This window comes from Hevea brasiliensis, chromosome 9, assembly GCF_030052815.1.
Source record: "Hevea brasiliensis isolate MT/VB/25A 57/8 chromosome 9, ASM3005281v1, whole genome shotgun sequence".
Taxonomy (NCBI): Eukaryota; Viridiplantae; Streptophyta; class Magnoliopsida; order Malpighiales; family Euphorbiaceae; genus Hevea; species Hevea brasiliensis.
The window spans coordinates 33,938,771-33,950,932 of record NC_079501.1 but is presented as its reverse complement, the minus strand read 5'-3'; the positions used below and the strand labels follow the sequence as shown (position 1 = coordinate 33,950,932).

The following is a 12,162-nucleotide window of genomic DNA, read 5'->3' as shown; positions in this document are numbered from 1 at the left end:
TTAACATACATTTAGAGATCCAAAATTATTTTTCCTAATAAAAATATCATTTTCAATATTATTAAAAAAAAATAATTTAAAAAAAATACTATTTTATTATTTTAATATTATTATAATTAAAATTTATCAAATTTAATTTTAAATTATTTTTAAATACTCTCTAACTAATATATTTAAAAAAATAATTTTCTCAACAACAATTTCAACAATACCAACAAATCCTAAGTTATTTCAGTCAAAGACAAATGTGAGGTTGAGACATTTGAAGCAGTTCTAAACATACTTTCCATACAAACAACTAAAAGCAGCAAATGTGTTTTAAGAACGGCAGAAATCAGACCTCTGCCCTTGGCCCACTTATAAGAGGCACAGGTAACACTTCATCATTCATACATATTTTTAACTTAGACCAAAGCCACAGGAAAAGAAGCCCTCCCTATCACACAAAGCAGCACCGTTAACCCATAGCATACTTCTGGGTCCAGCTCCTTGCCGTTGCCTCATATTTGCTCCTATCAGTCTTGTACATGTGGGCAATCTCTGGAACCAAGGGATCATCAGGATTTGGGTCCGTCAGCAGAGAACATATCGAGAGCAACACCTGAAAAATCAATGAATCAGTTGTTTCCCAAAGATGCATATTAAAAGAATTCACAAATAAGTCAAAAAGTATATATCCATCCAAAGGATGCAATAATATCAAATATATTAAAACCATAAATCTTCCCAAGTACTTAGTTTCTTCGTACTTTGAGAAATCTTTGTATTGTTGTGCACATAGAACTATTATCAGAAATGAACTTCCAACCAAAAATGATACGTGAACTTTATCAATTATGTTTAAAACCTTTGTGTTCAAATTCTTGATTTGAAAGGAGAATTTGTGCTTCATACAGCACTAGAACACAAAAATTCATCAAAGAATGGGGCTTTCAAAGGAATTATAATTCCATTACTGCATGAAATGCTATTCTCTGCTGCAAGCCTAGCCTTTAACCAATATTCTCACCTTCAACAATTACTAATGATGAATTTGCTGTAATGGTCCCTCAAAATGTAAGGCCTGTTGACAACAGTTGAGCATCTTGGCGCAAGCCAATAACATGCATGTGCAAGCACACTCCAAAATTAAGTTTAGAAACCTCAAGGCATTTTAATGGTATAGCCTATTTAGGCTATTAAAGAATTAGAACCTTGGATATGGTGAGGGCAGGGCTCCACTGCTCCTTCAAAATATCAAGGCAAATGCTGCCATTGCTGTTGATATTGGGGTGAAAGACCTTTGTCCTGAATGCAACCTGTGTAAAAATTAAAAAGAAAGGCAAAACAGGTTAACACAAAAACTATGCGTTAACATGGGCAGTTCTCTCTCAACCATTATAAGCTCATATATTTGTGGTCATATTTCAAGGCACTGTGGATGAAGTTCACTATAATAGTGGGTAACAGCAAATGAACTGTCACAATGCACAATGAGCATATCGCTAAATGAGAAAACAGCTAGTAATTATCATATATGGAAAGAAAAACAACCCAACACAGCATTCAAGTGGCAGAAATAATATAAGGATGTCTCCGAGGAAATACTGTTGATACTCAGAGGCCCATTCAATTCACTGCATATCAATCCAGACAAGGTGGGAGGGTTGCGTAAATTTTATCTTCTACTCCGCTCCATCCTAACAAAATGTATCCATTGTTGTGTATTTAAGAAGTAAATTCTTTTTTGCAACCTCAACCCCAATCATTTTTTTGTCTCTCTCACTCAAACCTTTCAGATATGGAAATCACTCTTTCTTAACCATGTCTTCAACAAGAAAGGTGTTCAATAGAAGAGTAATCTTTTTATCATGAATGTGATAGTCATTTCCTTGAACCTGAAAGTCCTCACAACGCATGCCTTGTTTACAGCTCAAAAATGATTCCCAATAACCAAAGCATGCTAGTAAATAAAATAGAGGTGGTCACAACCATAGTTATTAAAGGCGCAAGGTGCAATACAAAGCAAAAGGATCTTGGGGCCTAAGTGCAAACGAACACCTAAATAAGGCGAGGCACATAAAATAAAATTTACTAAAAAATAAAAATAAAATCAAATAATCATAGATATAACTCCGTTTAACCAAACTTATCAATTATCAATCTACAAAGCATTAATAAGCACCAAAAAAAAAAAAAAAAAAAAAGAATATAGACTTCACCAACAATATCCTTTTTTTCCTCCTCTTTAAGAGAACACTGTAGGAACTTGCTAGAAAATAAAATAAACCCAAATTTTGGACATCCATAAAAAAACCCAAATAGCACAGTTAGTATTGTTAGAAAAAAGGGGGAAAAACAACTTCAGATAACCTAGAAACAGAGGACATAAATAACATGTAAGAGTTTCCATTCTTTTTTTTAAAGACACAGAAGGCCAATAATCAACAAGCATATGACCTAAGTAGCATATTATTATTATTATTAAAAAAATAAAAGGCAATTCTCTAATGTGGGCATTAGCTGATAAAGGGCCAAGGAACATGGGAAAAAAAAAATTGAAACAAATAATAGATGCTCAAGCGTTAGCATCAGGTCTAACTGTCTAAGCTAAAGTGGAAAGAAAATTTTAGACAGAAAAACCCAAGTGGGAGCGAGAGGAGATTTTGGGTTGTGGGGGTGTGGAGGAAGGGAAGAGAGAGAGATGGAGAAGGAAAGAACAAGATAGAGAGATAAACACACAATATTTGATTTTGAAACCCACCAGCAGCAATCAATCATCTATTCTTTTAAATCTTTTTCTTTTTTCTTTCCTTTGGACAACAGACAGTGAAAGAGAAAGAAACCCTCATTTCATTTGTAGTTGATTTGGTGAGTGAGAACACATAAGATTATGCAAAAATAAATAAATAAATAAAGATTTAAGATGGACTGGAATCTAGCCGAAGTGCGCCTTTGGTACACCTCGCACTTGGCACAAGATGTGCACCTTAGGCAATCAGGCATGCTCTTGGATGATGCTGCAGCCTTTTGCCATCAGAGGCGTTGAGGCTGTGCCTGGTGAACCTTGTTGGATTAAAAATTCCACGTCGGTAAAGTATAAATATAAAAAGATAAATATAAATAGTTAGATTGCAACATTAATTTGACTAGTCATTTTGATATGTAAAACAATATAATCACTTATATAAACCCAAATTAAAAATGAATTAAATTATAATTTGACCAACACTCTCTCTAAATTTAAATATAATATCAGAGCCCAGACTAGGTTGTGAATTTCAGCCGACGATAAGGCCGTATTGAGCCGTAAGTGACAACCATATAGTTGCACATGAGGGGGGAGTGCTGGATTATAAATCCCACATCGAGAAAGTATAAACATAAAAAGGTAAATATAAATGATTAGATTGCAAAATTGACTTAGTTAGTCATTTTGATATGTAAAGCAATCTAATCATTCATATAAATCCGAATTAAAAATGAATTAAATTGTAATTTGACCAACTCTCCAAATTTAAACAAACCTAAGGCACGCCTTTAATAATAGTGGTCATAACTCAAATAAAAAACTACCAAATTCAAGTTGATTATCATGATTGGGAGGAGTAAAAGCTTTCCATAACAGAATGTTGAATTAGATGATATCAAAACTTTAGAGATTTGTGATACTGGATAATCCAAAAACGCAAAGATACTAAATTAGAAAATTTCCCATACATGAAAGCCAGTATGAAAAAAAGAGAAAAGAAATTAAAAAGAAAATAAAAACTAAAACCGCTTGAATAGGAGGAAATAATGTCTCCATGAATATATACTACCAGCCATTTACTTGAAGCATCGAAAGTCAGTTAAGTACCTTAGGAGGTTTAAATGGATAGTCTGGTGGAAAATGAATTGTGACAAGAAACACTCCGCCTGCATATGGACTATCAGGAGGACCCATAATTGTTGCTTGCCAATGGAACATGTCTTCAGCAACAGGGCCTGAATAATCGACCAAAGAGAGAAAATCAGAAAAAAAGAAATTGTTGCATAAATCAACCAAAAGAAACCAGTCCAAACAACATTCATAAATAAGAGTAGAGGAAACGAAATAGATAATAGTATAGTTTTGATACACTATCGAATATTGATAACCTAGAAGAAAAAAAGAGTGTCAAAATTAAACTGTCAAAAAAAGCACAAAATTTCACTCCCACAGAGAGTCACACAGCATTGCAATTGGCTACTTTCTTTCAAATAGAAAGTGCAGTGTGCACAGTAGTCAGTTAGTTCAATGGCCTTACCGACCTCAATCATGTAAGTGAATTTCCATCAGGATTCAGTCTATAAATAGCTCATACAGAAATAAAAAAAGGTGGTCATTTGCCTGCAAATTCTATGCTCAAAATATAACTTTCCATTAGACTTCAAATTCGGCACTTAATAATCCAACTCAATAAATATAACTTGCACCCTTCAAAGAAATTTTCAGTGTCCTATTATTTCAATTACAAATCAAATAACTACAGCTAAAGCTCCATTTCTTTCTACTCATGCATGAATCACAACGGTTAAATAAGGCCATAACTATACTACAAAATCAAACACTCACACTTACACTTAATTAAAATGCAAAGCTATTTTCTTTTTCCTTCTTTCGTGCCACTAGCAAAATTAAAACCCGAAAATATTCAATCCAACATTATCCAGACACAGAGGTGATCAAAAGATCGCAACAGACTCGAGAATCCAAGCAAATGAAAAATAAAATGAGAAATTCCACGAGATCAGCCAAACAAAAGAAAAACAAGGAAAGAGAAAGGTGCAGATCTCCATATTAAAGGTGAAAAGACCTGCGCTGCAAGAGGTAGGAGGATCCTTCTGGAGATCCTTGAGCTCCTTCAAGATCCGCTTCGATGCCATCAACAAGAACAGAAGATAAAATCCCTAAAGAATTGGCAAACCCTAGATCCCTGAGCTGCCAAAATTACAATATCAAAAATAAAATACAAAGAGATTGAAGAGACGGCTGGGGGGATGTACCTGGCTGAGAGAGATCCTCCTGATTATTATTAGAATCTGAGAAAAGCAGAAAATGTAGAAAGAGACCTGACAGTGAAAAGGCAAATTGGGTTTTATATAGGAGGGAGTGGGTCTTACTCTACTACTCTTTGCTTGCCATTGATTCTTCACTTCTTCAATTGTGCTGGGTGGACCCCACTCACTGATTTTTTTTTTTTAACTTGATTGATAATAATATTTATAATAACAACAAATAGTTGATAATTGAATTTTTTCAATTTGTACTTTTTATTTCAATTAATATTTTAAATCAAATTAATTTTAAAATTAAATATTAAAAAAGCATTTTGGCTAATTCCAAAATCCATTTTGGATCTCATAGGTAGCAAAATTTCTGGGTTTCTTTGAATTTATTCGTTTGAAATTTTTATTTCATTTTTTAAATAAATGATAGGGATTATATTCCAATAAAGGCACACATTATAAAAGAGCTTTAAAAGTTATCGAATAATTGAAACTCAGGCTTAGGCTAAATACAAAAAATAAATCCATGGGAGCAACCAAGCTTATTGTCTTAAACAAGAAAATCCAACAACTAGCATTGACCCAACCCAACTAGATACAAGAGATCTCTTCACCTCAACAAGTTGCAGAGAGTCCTAACCACACTAATTGCAACTTAATAAACTCGCAACAAACAGTCGATGTTAAGCTCAGAAGCACCAGAAACGGCGGAGGCCTAACTCTATAGGAACATAAACTAATCGAAGTCCAATGAGACCACATATAAAGCCCATCAAATAGTTGACATCATAGAGCTCTAGAAACCAACTCATCATGGATCAAATGTAGCAAGCTCATCTGGGTGATATGGTAGTGCTCTTAGGTGTCATAGCTATTAAGGGACAAGAAGATAACATCTAGCATAGGAGAGTCCCGAGAGGGGTCATATCCTTGAAAGTAAAAACCCTTGAACACTAAACAAACAAAAGCAGAACCACGACCATATACCATGGCCGCTTAGCTTGAGTAGGTACTTCCATTACTTGTCGTACAAAGGCCCTCACCATTAAAACCATACATGCATACAACCAAAAGCAACTTAAAAATATTTACAGCCTTGCTCGGGGGAGGAAATGAGACCCACAGCTAGGTGAGGATTCTGCCTAGAAGGAGCAGGGGATAGTTGATGAACTTCAACAGAGAAGGAGACCTTGAGTCTCAGAAACAAAGAAATTCGAAAAAAAAAAAGAGAAAAAGAGATACTTAAGCCCTATTATATAGTGAGAAAAAGAAAGAGGAAAATGATGTGGAAGCCATTTTGTTTTCCATCTAAATTAAGCAGAAAGAGTGGAAAACAATGTTAAATTTTTTATTTTCCTTTTATGCCCTTATTTTCTCTGATGATTGCATTATTTAATATGGATATTATAGTAAAAGTATAACAATTTTTTCTTTTCACTTTTCTTTCCATCAAAATATGGAAAATAAATTCCTTTCCTTTTCTCATGGAAAAGAATTTATAAAGAAAATAATAATTTTTCTGTCTTTTCAAATGAATTTTACATTTCTTATAATTCTACTAATTTTTTTTTTCTAGTTAACAGGTTCTTACTCGTTGAATTAACCCAAAATAGAATGTCAATGATATTATAATTTTCATTTGGTGTGTTCTTAAGTTGCTAAATTTAGGACTAAAAAGTTAAGGCTTTGTTAGGAATTTTGTGAATTTATATATGAGTTATGGGATGAAGCAAGGATTTTTTTGTGAATTTGGTTAAGCATTCATCGATTTTAATAGAAAAATAAAATTGAATAAATTTAGTTTGATTTTTTTGTTCAGTTTTTCAATTGATGAGTTTGGCTTCATTTATCATTTAAAAATATTGATTTTTTAAACTTGGTTAATTACGTCAAAATCAAATATATTTTTCATCTGTGCTGCGTCGTTTTATGTTCTCCTTTATAAAATCTTTTTGTTTGCATTTTCCTTCTTCATGCCTTTTTTAGTTCTTCTCATTGTTTTTGCATTCTAACTCACCTCCTCAAAGTCAAACGCCCATTCACTCCTTCCTCATATTCCCATAAGCATTTTCCCCTCATTTTTCCATCCAATCATTATTAGGGTTATACGCGGTTTCTAGGGACTTCGAACCTGTAACATCCTGAATTAAAAAAAAAAAACTATTTTTTTCTTAAATTCAAAATAATATTTTAATAAAATATATTATCTTATTGATTCAATTTTAGTGTTTTAATATTTTTTTTTATAATTTCTAAAATTATTATTAGTATTATTATTAAAATTAAAATTTAATTTGAATGTATTAAATGTTTTGGTCTTGCTTGAAGAAAACAGAAAATTATAGGGAGTTATAAGAAATTAAAGTTAAAGAAAAAAAAAGAACAACCAACAATTCTTCTCCCTCTCTCTCGTCACCTTGCTCCTCCCTCTCTTTTTCTTATGCCCGGTGAGTCCCCAGCCATAAATGACGGCCGACGAGGAGGCCCATCACCCAGGCGACGTTGGCAAGCTTTCTACCGGCTGGAGCAGCGCTAGCAATGGCGCAAATAGTGGGTTTTTCTTCTTCAACGTGCGTGTAGGGGGGAGGGCCTTGAGCTCGATTTTGGCTTCATCTGAAGTCCAATCAAGACTTTTTGGTGGTGTTGTAAAGCTTATTATGTGAGCTTTCTTTTGGGACCAATTTTGTAATATCTGGTAGCTTGATGAGTGAGATCAAAGGGAGAGAAATTTTGGGTTTTTGTGACTTTTCAACCAGATCCTGGCTAATCGGCGATCGGTTTGTACGATCGAACCTAGGGGTTATGATCTACGCTCCTCAAACTTCATTTTGACATCAATTACGCCTTGGTTGGAGATCAAACGGAGAAGATGCTCATCGGACAACCTAAACTAAATCGGCTGATATCGGGTGATCAGAGCAGAGTTTTGATAAACTGTCAGCAAATTCATCACTAACAGCTCATGAGCATTCCGGATATGCACTTAGATCGATGATAGCTCACCAGCACTCGAGATCGAGTTTCCAACTTGATCTGGATGCCCAGCGATACGTCTCAAAACATTGTCAATATTACAATTGATCACAGCATTTTCTAATTTTCCGAATGTGTTCCAAGTAGCATAATTTATAAAGGTAAACCAGAACTCAACCTGTGCAGTTTTACCTAATTCTAAACTAGCTGATTAATTTGTAAAATATCCCTGGTATGCTGAAAATAATAAAAATAAATTGTATGGACTTTAAAATGATGAGAAGGACCCCAAGAATATATTTAAAAATTTTGGAGGGTTTTTGATAATTATTTTAGACTTTAAAAGAGTTAGGAACTCGAGCTAGATATTAGAGATCTAGACTTAGATTAAGTTTATTGTAGACCCCGGATGGGCATTGATGATTATTGTTGTGGGCTTGAGTCCCTGTGTGTTGCGTTTTATTGAGTTTTTTTTATAGGAGGTAGGTCCAATTATAAGAGATACTTTGCTAAAATTCAACAAGAACCTAGGGTTAATTCTTGCTTCTTTCATTTAAAATAGTTATTTTTGTCAATAATTTAATGGAGGTCAGTGTGCCTGTATAGGTGATCAATGCCCACCATCTTCTTCCTTCAAGCTAGATCAGCTACAGTCTAGTTGACCAGTCTGTGAGTTAAATGTTGATTATTTTTCTAATTTCAATGTTATTTATCTATCTGGCATGCTCATGCATTCTTTTTTATAAATATTTATTTACTTATGCATATAATTAGTTAAATTATATTAGGGGCATTTTTGTTGTTGCATATTTATTTGTTGTTAATTACTTGTGTTTGTTGCTTTGAGAATAATTTGGAGTCATATGTGCATGTTATATGTGGCATACAATGGATATGGATTGGACGAGCAGTTGCAGCTTGAGCTAGTCTCGTTGGAACCAGATCCTTAAAAATATGGACAGATGGGGTAAGGCACGGTATTGAGTTGATCTCGTTAGACCTCGCACTTAAATTTAAGTGAAAGTTCAGCTTGAGTTGAGCTCACTAGTAAGATTTGGATTGAGAGAGCTGTATAGGGAATCAGCTTCTACATATATATGCATCGATGTGATACACTGGGTGCATGAGTAGCTCCAAATTATCTTCTCGTGTGAATATTGGGTGAATTGTTTGTTATATATGTTGGATGTGCATTTCATATTAGAATTGTATAAGTTTTAGGTATTTATAGAAATTGCATCTGTAATCAATATCTAAACTCTCTGAGTCATCATTCCTGTTCAAATATTTTTTTTCCATAATGTAGGAGAAGCAAGTTTATTTTTGGGTCTACCCTGTATTTTTCTCCACAGGTATTGCTGCTTCTTAGTTAATAGTTTTTATTATATTATTTATTTATTTATTTATTTATCTACTAATTTAAATATTATAACTCCGCTATAACACTAATATATAAATATATTGTATTAATTAGTGAATAGTGATGGTATTAAATTGTTATGCATATTGGATATCAAGGTTGAGCTGGGCTTCCCTAGCTATGGATTTCTAATATTTATCAGGTTGAGTTAGCCCAAATTAATTTATAACTTTTTATCTTATTTTGTTATGTATGTTGGACCTTAATTTTGGGTCTAGTTATGGGTTTGGAAATAGTAAGGCTTACTATAGGTCTCAGAGGCTTTATACTTATCCAGGTTCTAGTGCTAGTCCAGCCCGTAGACTCATGTCATGATAAATATTAGTATTAGAGCTTTGGCTTTAGATTCGTGGGAAGGTGTGTACCTAGGGTTGTCACATGTGAAGTATAGGATTCTATTTCAATTTTTCTTTTTGTAATTCCTTGCTTCTAGTATCAATTTTATTCTTTGGGTAGCGTGTTAGGGAGTTTATTCAGTGTTTTGGTTCTCTTGGGGTATAAGTGATATAAATTTGAAATAGCATATGCATCGATATCTGTCATAGTGATATGTACCCCAAGAGATGATGCGATTGGTCAGAATGGGGACATGTGGCATGCCTGTTTAGTGTAAGGCATGAGTATATATGAATAAGTTTTGGTAGTGTAGCCACCTTAAGTAAGGGCGTAAATACCCCTATTAGCAGGTTATCAGTGGACTGCCCATTCAGGGCAAGCATATGATTTTAGTATAGTGTTTTTTTAGGACACGATTTTTCATATGGAGTACAAAAAGGTGCAAGGGGTTAGAGATGACAGTCTATTGGACGTACCGCAGTAATCTATGCAATACTTTCATTGTTTGTACTGTAAGCTACATATTACAACACTGATATGGGATTATTATATAGAACTGCGTGTATCCCCATTTGTGTCTAAATGGATGTTTATAGCCAACTCTATTTTGATACAGTTATACTAGAATAGAGATTTATTTCTACAGAGGAGTTTGGAACTCCTAGTTAGCGATTTAAACCCTTGAGCTAGAGTATCAAAGATCATAATTGGGCAGTAAATAGAGTCAGTGACTCAGTTAACCTAACATGAGTTAGAGTCATATCATGAGTTGTCATGGGATTAAAGGGTTAGTATGGCTGTAATGTAAGGATAGCACCTGTTAAGTGAGATCTTTTCGTCTTTGATATGGGATCTTGAATAGTATTGGCATTACGATGGAAAATTTTACCTAAAGTTTAGTTAAAATAGTATATCCTTTGTATGGCAGTAAGGTGCAGAGTATGACTTTACTCCCTAAAAGAGACCAAAGGTTACGAATAATTTTCATAGCCTATGCAATAACATTTTTGGAAAGGTTATAGTATGATAAGAGAGCAGAAAGCCTTATATAATTAAGGCAATGTGGTAGAGTTAGTACCTCTCTTACAATCAATTGTGATGTAGAGTATGGTAATGTCTTTTTAGAAGAGATAGAAGATTACTATCAGTGTTGGTGACCTATTGAATGGCATTCTAGATAGGACTTTAGTGTGATAGAGAGTTGTTGGCTTAAGTACCCTTGGGAGGGTACAAGCTCCACTGTAGAAATCATAACTGATTAAATCAGGATAGATGTAGTTCTTTATTGTTTAATGATGGGAGTTGGGTACTCAGAACTTTAAGTTCAATTGGATAAGTAGTAATGGAAGAAGGGAACCCTATAGATCCCCTCCTTGAAGTAGTTGAGGGTAGTCTGTAGTCTAGCAACAAGAACAGAGATCATACATATATGCATGGCTATTGTTCTCTAGGTTCCTTCTCTGTTTCTTATTGCACAAGACAAGACTATACTCTAAACAGGGTAACGTTAAAGGTAGTAAGTCAGCAGAGACAAATCATAGAATACTAATAGATAGAGTAAGTGCAGAAATGAGAATTAGGACAATTGGTTACAGATGCAGCATAACCCAAATGCCAGTGGAAGTGCCAGCCAAAGTGGTCAGAAGATAAAGTTCAAGTGGCATAAATAAAGCCCAAGTACCACAAAGGTGTGATGACTTGGAAGAGTCACTGAAAGGTATAGTTATCTAGTATAGCTATCAGATCAGGAAGAAGAATGAAGCTAGGAATAAAATATTCAAAGTTCGATTCTGGGAAAGATCAAAGGAGTTGGCTAAAGAACAAACTAAAAGGCCTAGAATAAGATAAGATTAGGAAGAATAGTGTTAAGATACAGAGAAGGAAAAGTGTTATTCTAGGATAGGTAAATGAGATAAACTGAAAAGTAAGGATAAAGAGCTTAGAATAGGACCACATTAGTGTGAACACTTATCAAGGTATAAAATTCAGAAGTGCAAAACTCAGAGTAGGTCATAGTTGATGCAGTGTTAGGAGCCAGAACATAAAGCTTAGAGCTACAGGATCTGGATTACACTTTTTCTATTTTCTATTTCCAAGGTGGAATAAGGGGCAATGGGACAAGATCCTTTTAGCTTGTTAATAGTATGAGAAAAGTTAGGTGTGGTATGCAACAAAAGCAGTTAGTAGTTAGAGGGTGTGTAATCGTAACCTGAACTGTCTTATCAGACTGAAAAGCGAAGTTAGTAGGTAGTAAGGGATATATTTATATCATATAGGTATTTTAAGGTACCTTTGCATTACATTTCATAGCATTTGGGAAGTTAATTACATGAATTTTACTTAAGTTCATTAGTTTTTGTTAGTTTTAATAATCTCTACTTAATTTCATATTTTCTGCATCTTTTCAGGTGATTTAATAAAGA

At 34.0% G+C, this 12,162-nt stretch overlaps 1 protein-coding gene across 3 annotated transcripts; it reads right to left on the bottom strand.

Moving 5' to 3' along the window:
• Nucleotides 1–200: 200 nt before the first annotated feature.
• LOC110638564 (ubiquitin-conjugating enzyme E2 28) lies at nucleotides 201–5,159 on the bottom strand. 3 transcript variants are annotated; one of them, XM_021789161.2, is made up of 6 exons: nucleotides 5,008–5,159; nucleotides 4,818–4,942; nucleotides 3,839–3,966; nucleotides 1,194–1,298; nucleotides 1,010–1,084; nucleotides 456–601 (listed from the first exon to the last, which is right to left on the bottom strand). In XM_021789161.2, the coding sequence occupies exons 2-5, from the start codon at nucleotides 4,885–4,887 to the stop codon at nucleotides 1,022–1,024; spliced, it is 366 nt and encodes a 121-aa protein (XP_021644853.1). In that variant the 5' UTR covers nucleotides 4,888–4,942; nucleotides 5,008–5,159; the 3' UTR covers nucleotides 456–601; nucleotides 1,010–1,021. The 3 variants fall into 3 exon arrangements, with proteins under 3 accessions (XP_021644851.1, XP_021644855.1, XP_021644853.1); XM_021789159.2 differs by lacking the exon at nucleotides 1,010–1,084 and having other exon boundaries at nucleotides 201–601; nucleotides 5,008–5,157; XM_021789163.2 differs by lacking the exon at nucleotides 1,010–1,084 and having other exon boundaries at nucleotides 201–601; nucleotides 4,818–4,911; nucleotides 5,008–5,155.
• Nucleotides 5,160–12,162: the final 7,003 nt, after the last annotated feature.

Excerpts from the sequence above, each read along its gene's own strand:
- LOC110638564 (XM_021789159.2), bottom strand. The coding sequence starts at position 4,887 with ATGGCATCGAAGCGGATCTTGAAGGAGCTCAAGGATCTCCAGAAGGAT. Across the intron at positions 3,967-4,817 it reads TCCTACCTCTTGCAGCGCAG|GCCCTGTTGCTGAAGACATG; the intron begins GTCTTTTCACCT and ends TCGATTATTCAG. Across the intron at positions 602-1,193 it reads CTGCCCTCACCATATCCAAG|GTGTTGCTCTCGATATGTTC; the intron begins GTTCTAATTCTT and ends TTGATTTTTCAG.